The sequence below is a fragment of the Cynocephalus volans genome, chromosome 16 (assembly GCF_027409185.1).
Source record: "Cynocephalus volans isolate mCynVol1 chromosome 16, mCynVol1.pri, whole genome shotgun sequence".
Lineage (NCBI taxonomy): Eukaryota > Metazoa > Chordata > Mammalia > Dermoptera > Cynocephalidae > Cynocephalus > Cynocephalus volans.
The window spans coordinates 20,317,903-20,326,979 of record NC_084475.1 but is presented as its reverse complement, the minus strand read 5'-3'; the positions used below and the strand labels follow the sequence as shown (position 1 = coordinate 20,326,979).

Sequence of the window (9,077 nt, the reverse complement as noted above, 5' to 3'; positions counted from 1 at the left end):
AGGGGCGGGGCCTGGCGCGCGCGTGACCGCGGGGCGGGGACGGGGACGGGGCGGGAGCGCGGAGCCGGAGACGCCATGCGCAGCCCCGGGCCCGCCTGCTGCGCGCTGCTGCTCGTGCTGGGGCTGTGCCGGGCGCGGCCCCGCAACGTGCTGCTCATCCTCGGTGAGTGCCCCTCGCCCCGTCCCCACCGCCGGCGGCCGGTGCTGGCCCAGACTCTCGGTGCTTGGCTCGCTGGGGTGAGGCAGGGTCTGGAGGGGCCGGCCCAGCTCTCAGCACCCCCGCACGTGCGCAGGGCGGCCAGCTCGCGCTGCTAGGGGGCTTTGCAGAGCTCCGGGTCGTGCAGATCCCAGAGGGCATGTTGAGGAGGGGACCTGAGCACCAGGTCTCGGTCAGACAGAGACTCGGCCAGGACACCCTCTGGCTCTTATCTCCTCCCCGGCCCCCGTAAGTGGCCCTTCCGTTTTCAGACCCCGGAGCGCTGTGACTCAGCTCTCTCTCGTGACCCAGGGGCACAGGCCCCCCAGTACCCACCCCGTCCCCTCTCGGAAACCCCAGGTTCCTGCAGCGCCCTGCTGTTCACAAGACTTCCGGTTTGGCCAGGCTCGTGACAGGGCCAAATCAGGAGGCCTCGGATTCTTTCCTGTTTTGAGGTCTGGCCCTGTGCCAGGTCTCCTCTTTCTGATTAACTTTGTGGTCTCTGGGCAGGCGGTTCAGCCTATGGTAACGTAAACAGCTCTCCTGTTAACTCCCCGATCCCGGGGACACTAGGGGAGCATCTGCACGTGGACCCACATCCTGCCAGAGCCCAGACGACCCAGCTCCCAGCTAGGTCCTGTCCTAGCTTGGGCTGGCATGACAAAGTACCACAGACTGGGGGACTTAGACGTCAAAATTCATTTTTCACAATTCTGGAGCCTGGAAGTCCAAGATCAGGATGCCTGTGTGGTTGGGTTCTGGTGAGGGTCCTCTTCGTGTCTCGCAGATGGCCGCCTTCTGTTTCCTCCCATGGTAGGGGGCTCTCTCCCTCTTTTTCTAAGGCCATGATCCTGTCGGAATAGGGCCCCACCTTTATGACTTCATTTAACTGTAATGCAAGACCCTGTCTCTAGATACAGTCGTGTTGGGGCTTCAGCATATGAATTTTGGGAGGACACGATTCAGTCCACAGCAGGTTCATGGCCAAGTGCAAGACACCCTGAGTGGGTTTGGAGAAGGGCAAATGGCCCAACCCCAGCCACACCCCCCCGTGCTCCCAGCCTGCTCTGCTAGCAGCTCATGCGCAGCCGGCCCGGTGGGGTGGAGGCCCACCCAGAGACCCACCATTCCCCTCCATTCAAGACCAAATTGCCTCTGAGGGGGTTGGGGAAGGTCTTGGCTCTGGGGATTCCCACTGGCTTCTGGGTGCCCCTGATGTCCTCTACTCCAGAACAGAGGTAAGAAGCTTGGTGTGGTTGTAGCAGCTGGGAGGCCTGTCCCTGCTCCCGCTGCCCAGCTGTGTACTCTTGAGTGCTGCGCCTCACCTCTCTGGGCCTCAGTTGCTTTCTGAAGGGTGACAGGGTTGAACTAGACAATCTGCAGGGTCTCTTGGCCTTTGGGATATGTACTGAGCACCAGAGAGAGGCAGTGGTGGGTGCACACACATAGATGCTCAGACATGCCCTGGGCATGGCTCTCCTGGCCCCTGCTTCATGCAGTTTCTACAGAGCCCGGGGTGGCCTAGTAGTGTACTGTGTTTGTGCATTCAGCCACTGCCTACTAACATGCCCACCTGGGTAGCTTGCCTGCCCAGGTGGCATGCCCCCTGGGTATCACCTGCCTGGTATCATACACACCTGGGTGTCATGCCTGCCCAGGTATTATGCTTGCTGCCTATTGTGCCCCCTGCTAACATGCCTGCTGGGCATCACACCTGCCTAGTATCATACCCACTGGGGCAGCATGCCCACCCAGGTATCTTGGCCACCTGGGCATCACCAACCCAAGCCTTTGCAGCAGGACACCAGGGCTGCCTTACTCCCATAGGCTGTTCCTCCTGACCCCAGCTCATGTCCTCTCTGTCTCCCACCTTCCTCAGCGGATGACGGAGGCTTTGAGAGTGGTGCGTACAACAACAGCGCCATTGCCACCCCTCACCTGGACGCCTTGGCCCGCCGCAGCCTGATCTTCCGCAATGCCTTCACGTCTGTCAGCAGCTGCTCTCCCAGCCGCGCCAGCCTCCTTACCGGCCTGCCCCAGGTGCGGGCGGCAAGGGCGTGGGCCAAGGGGATGGGTCCCCGGGTGGGCGGGCGAGGCCTCTGCTGCAGGGTACCCCTCCCTGGGCTCACTTGGGTGTGTGCCGCTCACCTTCCCTGCCATCCCTGGGGGAGCAGAGCTGAATGGTTGCAGGGTGGACTTGGGGCTCCAGTTCCCCACCTGTCAGCCCTGGCTCTACCACTCTGTGTGACCTTGAGCAAACAGTTTACCTCTCTGTGCCTCAGTTTCCTCATCTGTAAAATGGAGGGCATAGTAAGACTTCGCAAATAGGATTATTATGTGGGTTAGAAGGGTTGCTACTTTGTACGTGAAGCACTTAGAGTGCCCAGCACATACTCACTCGGCTTACGGCATTGTCACAGGGGCTCCTGTGGTGATAAGAGATGCCATTGTTAAGGCACTTACTCTTTTTTCTTTAATGGCAAAATATACATAAAATATGCCATTTTAGTCATTTTTAAATACACAGGTCAGTGGCATTAGAAATATTCACACTGTTGTGCAGCTGTCACCACTGTCCATCTCCAGAACCTTTTCATCTTCCAGAACTGAAACTATACCCATGAAACTCCAGCTCCTCGTTCCCCTCCCCAGCCCTGGTGACCACCTTCTACTTCTGTCTTTGTGATTTTGACTACTCTAGGGACCTCACAAAAATGGAGTCATGCAGTATTTGTCCTTTTGTGACTGGCTTATTTCACTTGGCACGATGTCCTGAGGGTTTGGCCGTGGTGTGGCAGAATGTCCATCCTTTTCGAGGCTGGACAGTGCCCTGCTGGAGGGTAGCCATGTTCTGTGTATCCGTTCCCGGGCACCGGGCTGCCTCCGCCCTCTGGCTACTGTGAGTCACGCTGCTGTGAATGTGTGCGTACGGGGCGCTTGCTGTTGACATGTCGTCTGTGACACACCTCACTGTGAGCAGGTGCGCTCTCCGCGGGTCCTTGGCTGAGAGCGCACTATGTGCAGACGGTACACATGCTGGGTGGGGGATCACATGTGTATTCTCAGCTGCTTCCTTAGAGGTCCCATCGAGCAACTTGGTGCCACCCGCTCTGGGTAGTGGCTGTAGGCACAAGGGGGGGTTTTCCTTCTCACCTGACTCTTTCTAGGCATCTGAGTTTTTAATAGGAACATTGATTTCTTTTAAAATATCAAAGAACTAGGTGACAGAAAAGGGCCTGGTGCTGTCTTTCGCAGTCTACGGTGTGTGATCACAATAGAAAAATTGGCAAATGCAGATAAACAAAAGGAAGAAAAGTCACCGTGACGTCGGTGTACAGGCCTCCAGATCCTCTCCTTTCCTGCCCACGTGTCTTCCCCGGGAGGGACCTGTGGGCCCATCGGGCAGGGAGTGGGAGGTGCCGGCCCCCGAAGTCTCAATCAGGGCCGCATGGGTGAGCCGTGGGGAGCAGGAGCAGGCGGCTGGGCCTCACGGGGTCTTCACCTGCAGCATCAGAACGGGATGTACGGGCTGCACCAGGATGTGCATCACTTCGACTCCTTCGACAAGGTGCGGAGCCTGCCACTGCTGCTCCGCCAAGCCGGCGTCCGCACAGGTGAGGCACCGCGGGCCTGGGCAGCAGAGCCATCAGCCCGCACCGTCCCGAAGGACCTCGGCCTGGGCCTCCTGGCTGGGCAGGGGGGCCTTGAGGACCAAGGGCCTGGGCCGCCCACCCACAGCATGCTCGGGGCTTGGGAGACGGGGAAGGGGACAGAGGGGAGGGGAGGCTGAAGGGGACTCTGGACAGGCCTCTGCCCTACCCACAGGCATCATCGGGAAGAAGCACGTGGGGCCGGACACCGTGTACCCGTTTGACTTTGCGTACACAGAGGAGAATGGCTCTGTCCTCCAGGTGGGGCGGAACATCACTAGAATTAAGCTGCTAGTCCGGAAGTTCCTGCAGACTCAGGACGACAGGTAGGCGTCAGGGACCTGCCCTCCTACCCTCACGCGACACACCTGGCGGTTAACTGGAGCGGCACATCTCGGAGTCTTCAGTTGGGATTCTTGGAGTCCCCAGATGGCTGGGTGGTGGGGGTTGGGGAGAAGGTTCCAGATGCTCAAGTTAGTTTGGTAAAAGGAAGAGGGGACGTGGAGAAACTGAGCCAGTGAGGGTCACAGGGAGACTTTCAGAGGGGAGTAGGCAGAGCCAAGAAGGGTGTTCTGCCTAAAGAATGGGGCTCCCCAGGGTAGGAAGTCAAGGCACCGGCCAACCCAGGGGTGTGTCAGCCACTGACCTGGACCCTGAAGTCCCTCCGCACATGCAGGCCCTTCTTCCTCTATGTGGCCTTCCACGACCCCCACCGCTGTGGGCACTCCCAGCCCCAGTACGGAGCCTTCTGTGAGAAGTTTGGCAACGGGGAGACCGGCATGGGGCACATCCCAGACTGGATCCCCCAGACCTATGACCCGCAGGACGTGCAGGTAGGAGTGGCCCTTACTATGTTTCTAAGGTGTCACCAGCCCTGAAGTCAGGGACCCTGCTCCTCCCGTGAGCTTGCAGCCCTTGCCCTAGCTGATGTGATGTTAGTGTGTAAGAAGAGACCCTCTGACTAAATGGGATCCATGTCCCCATCCGTGGGGCCGCAGATGAGCCGTGGAGATGTGGAATGATGTATCCAGAGGGAAGCTGTTCTGGGCTGATCCGTTCAGGGAAGGAGGATGACTTTGAGCCCTGGGGAGAGGCTGACACCTCCATCTCCTACCCCAGTTCGAGGGCTGGGCACCTCCCCCCCGGCTATCTGCTCCAGGCTTGACTCCACCTCTTGCTGTCTGCAGGTGCCATACTTCGTTCCTGACACCCCAGCAGCCCGAGCTGACCTGGCCGCCCAGTACACCACCATCGGCCGGATGGACCAAGGTGGGTTTGAGGAACTGGGGCAGTGAGGTGTGCCAAGGCTCCAGTCCCCATCCTGTGCCAGGCACCCTGGCTGGGTGGGGCTCAGTGCAGGTGGGTCCCACAGCAGCAGAGAGTGAGCAGGGGTCTCAGTTCAGAAGGGTCTATGTTAGGGCTGGGCAGACTGGACTGCATGTGCTGGACCTGGGCTGCCCCGTCTTAGGGTGGGGTCAGGACTTACTTCCTGGAGCTGCCCTGGTGCAAAATTGCTCCTGGGCTGGTCCTTCGAGTGCCCCAGAAGTTGGGTATAGACTCCAAATATTCTTCTAGCAACGGGGTCTGGATAAGATTTGGGGTTTTGGAGTTCCCTGTATTGTGCAGATACAGAACTCAGGGGGTGTTAGTTTCTTGTGGCTGCTGTAAGAAAGTACCACATACTGGGGCCCTAAAACCACAGAAATCTGTACTCTCACAGTTCTGGAAGTCAAGGTGTCGGCAGGGCCGCGCTCCCTCCGCAGGCTTTGGGGAGAATGTGCTCCTTCCTCATCCAGCGTCTGGTGTCTGTCACCATCCTGGGCATTCCTTGGCTTGTGGTGGCCTCACTCTGGTCTCGGTCTTCATACAGCTCTCTGCCCTCGCGTCTTCTCTTTTGTCTGTGTCTCCTCTTCTCATAAGGACCCTCATTATTGGATTTAGAGCCCACGCGGGTACTTCATGTTGAGCTTGTCTCGAGATCCTGCACTTAATTACATCTTCAAAGTCCCTTGTTCCAAATAAGGCCACATTTTCAGGTTCTGGGTGGAGATATCTTTTGGGGGGCACCATTCAGCTCACTGTAGGAAGTTGGTACCCTTACTGTTTCCCCTGTGGGTGACCTGGGGAGCGGGTGGGTATAGAGGAAATCCTATCTCCTGGCCCTTGCCCAGGTCTGTCCCTTTTTGCTCCGTGAGACAGACACAAGGGTCCAGAAGACACAGAAACTGGCGTACGGCAGGTAGCAGCTGTGTGGGAGGTGATATGGAAATGCTGCAGGATGAACGGGGTCCCTGGAGGCCCATGCGAGGGCTGCCCGGGGATGGGGAGCTGGGCAGAGTGTTGGCAGGAGGTCTGGGCTGGTGGGAAGGGCTTCAGAGTGTTTTAAGGTCCAGAAAATGACAGATTTCAGCAGGTGGAAGAAGAGATGGGCCAGCACGCACACATTCCCCAGCCTCTGCGTTGGGTCTGCGGCTGAGCTCTGTCTTGTCCTGCAGGGATTGGACTTGTGCTCCAGGAGCTGCGTGGAGCCGGCGTCCTCAACAACACTCTGGTGATCTTCACGTCTGACAACGGGATCCCCTTCCCCAGCGGCAGGACCAACCTGTACTGGCCGGGGACCGCTGAACCCTTGCTGGTGTCATCCCCAGAGCACCCGAAACGCTGGGGCCAGGTCAGCGAAGCCTACGTGAGCCTCCTAGGTATGGCCCTGTCATCCTCATGGGGGAGGGGGGAAGGAACATTTGATGGGACCACACATGCCTGACATTGCACTGCACCTGTTACCTAATGTGGTTCTCATGCCACCCAGGCGAGGGAGGGACAGTCACCCGTGTTGTACAGATGGGAAAATGAGGCTCAGACAAGTGAAGTAAGCTGCCCAAGGTCACACAGCTCATAAGCTCCAAGCTAGGATTCAAGCCTGGGTCTCTCCCAGTATACTGCATGTGAGTGTCACAGTCACCTGCAACGCTTGTTGCCATCCAAATCGCAACCCCCAAAGTGTCCGATCCGGCAGATCTGGGTGAGGGTCAAGATTGGCACGTCTGACAAGTTCCCAGGTGGTAGGGGTGCTGCGGGCCCGGGGACCCCACTTTGAGAACCACTGCATCTGCCCTGCCTTCCCAGGGGACCCAGAGCACCCATGACCATGCTCGCCTGTAAGAAGGCCTGGGCATGTCCAGTCCTACTTGTAGACGGGCAGACAAAACTATAGCTGTGGGAAGACTTTGTGAGGGTCTCGGGGTGAGCCCCTTGGCCCAGGGCAGATGCTCTGTGCCTTGCTGCTGCCCACAGGAGCCTCTGCTGGGGTCGGCTCAGGGCAGCGTGCACCCAGGTCCCCACAGCTCAGGGCCCACAGCTCCCTTTCACCCCAAACCACGAGCCAGGGAGCACCGTGGTCACACCACAGAGCAAGCACAGCCGAGCCCTCCGTACATGGGGACTAACTTTCTGGTCCGTAGGATTTTAGAAGGATCCTACGTATCAGTAAGTCGGGCCTCTTCCAGAGAGACAACGCAACAGTGCGAGGCATCGGCCCTAAGCTGCACCTCCTGGTGGTGATTTGGTTGCACGAGGTGGCCCGCTAGCTTCTTGGAGGGGCTGAGCCAGCCCTTCGGCCCTGCCTCTGACACGTGCTTCCTTTCCAGACCTTGCACCCACCATCTTGGATTGGTTCTCCATCCCCTACCCCAGCTACGCCATCTTTGGCTACAAGACCATCCGGCTCACGGGCCAGTCCCTCCTGCCGGCGCTGGAGGTGGAGCCTCTTTGGACCACTGTCTTTGGCAGCCAGAGCCACCACGAGGTCACCATGTCCTACCCCATGCGCTCCGTGCAGCACCAGAACTTCCGCCTCGTGCACAACCTTAACTTCAAGATGCCCTTTCCCATTGACCAGGACTTCTACGTCTCGCCGACCTTCCAGGACCTCCTGAACCGCACCGTGGCCGGCCAGCCCACAGGCTGGTACAAGGACCTCCATCATTACTACTACCGGGAACGCTGGGAGCTCTACGATGACAGCCGGGACCCCCACGAGACCCAGAACCTGGCTGCTGACCCGCGCTATGCCCAGGTCTTGGAAGTGCTCAAGGCCCAACTGGCCAAGTGGCAGTGGGAGACCCATGACCCCTGGGTGTGTGCCCCCGATGGCGTCCTGGAAGAAAACCTCTCTCCCCAGTGCCGGCCACTCCACAATGAGCTGTGACAGGCGTGTGCCCTCTCCTGCGCAGACGTGGCCCTGTGGCCAGACTTCTCAGCTGATGATAGAGGGAGGGGCCAGCGTGGGTGGCAGTGACCACAGCCCTCCCCTCCATGCACCCCTGGTGCTGGGTGTCGCTCCTTCCTCTGCCTGCAGGGGAGGCAGAGTGTGTGACCTGGCCCCATCCCTCCCCACCAAGGGTGCTGTCACTGTAGTAGAGGACACTGCTGTACTCGTGTCTGAGCCATGTCCCGGCACAGGAATTCCAGGGGGACCCTGGGACAGGGCAGAATCCCAAGTCCGTGACAAGGGAGTCTTGTTTTCTGGGTTGGTTCAGGGACCTGCGGATAGAGGGACAGGCACTTGGGGCTTGAGACCTGTGCAGTCTTTGGAACCCACAGATATTCCTGAGCCCTTCACCCAAGAGGAGGTGGGGGCTCCTGGGTGCCGGGTGGGTGGTGGGCAGGTCCAAGCCACACTCAGTATGGGGACACATCTGGCTTTTATCACCCTCTGGTGCAGAGGAAGCTTTTGAACAGCCCCCGGCTTGGTTCTGCTTCCTTCCTTTTGCCCCACGGTCAAGTGGCTGGACCCTACAGAGTTTCTACTGACTTGTGGCAGGCTCCCTGAGTGACCTGCTGTCTTCCTGGGGAAAGCTCGTCCTCTTTGAGAGTGTGCAGAGATGAAGGTATGGAAACGCCCTGTCCTCTGGCTTGGCACCGACGCTGCTGATAGAACGCTCCGTTCCTGCCCTGCCTCCACCCGACACGGGAGAGAAGCTTGCCTGGAAAAGCCTGGAAGGAGAGGGCTCTCTTCCTTGAGTGGTGGGCTCCCGTTGCCCTTCCCTCCCTCATGACCCCATACGAGGGGGGTGGGGGAGCCGCAGGACAGAGCATCATAAAAGCTTTTTATTTTAGTAAAATATACAGAAATTTATTTTCTGAACTCATTTATGATCATAGGAACCTGAATTCCAGGACGATTTCCTGATTCGTGACACTGCTGTCAAAATGACATTCAGTCAGTGAAA

At 58.6% G+C, this 9,077-nt stretch overlaps 1 protein-coding gene across 2 annotated transcripts; it reads left to right on the top strand.

The window, feature by feature from the left end:
* Positions 1-67: 67 nt before the first annotated feature.
* On the top strand, positions 68-8,983 carry SGSH (N-sulfoglucosamine sulfohydrolase). Of its 2 annotated transcripts, XM_063080758.1 has the most exons (9): positions 68-163; positions 2,076-2,236; positions 3,705-3,810; positions 4,022-4,172; positions 4,523-4,679; positions 5,034-5,115; positions 6,342-6,545; positions 7,494-7,651; positions 7,745-8,983. In XM_063080758.1, the coding sequence occupies exons 1-9, from the start codon at positions 76-78 to the stop codon at positions 8,051-8,053; spliced, it is 1,416 nt and encodes a 471-aa protein (XP_062936828.1). In that variant the 5' UTR covers positions 68-75; the 3' UTR covers positions 8,054-8,983. The 2 variants fall into 2 exon arrangements, with proteins under 2 accessions (XP_062936828.1, XP_062936827.1); XM_063080757.1 differs by having other exon boundaries at positions 7,494-8,983.
* The last annotated feature ends 94 nt before the right edge of the window (positions 8,984-9,077 follow it).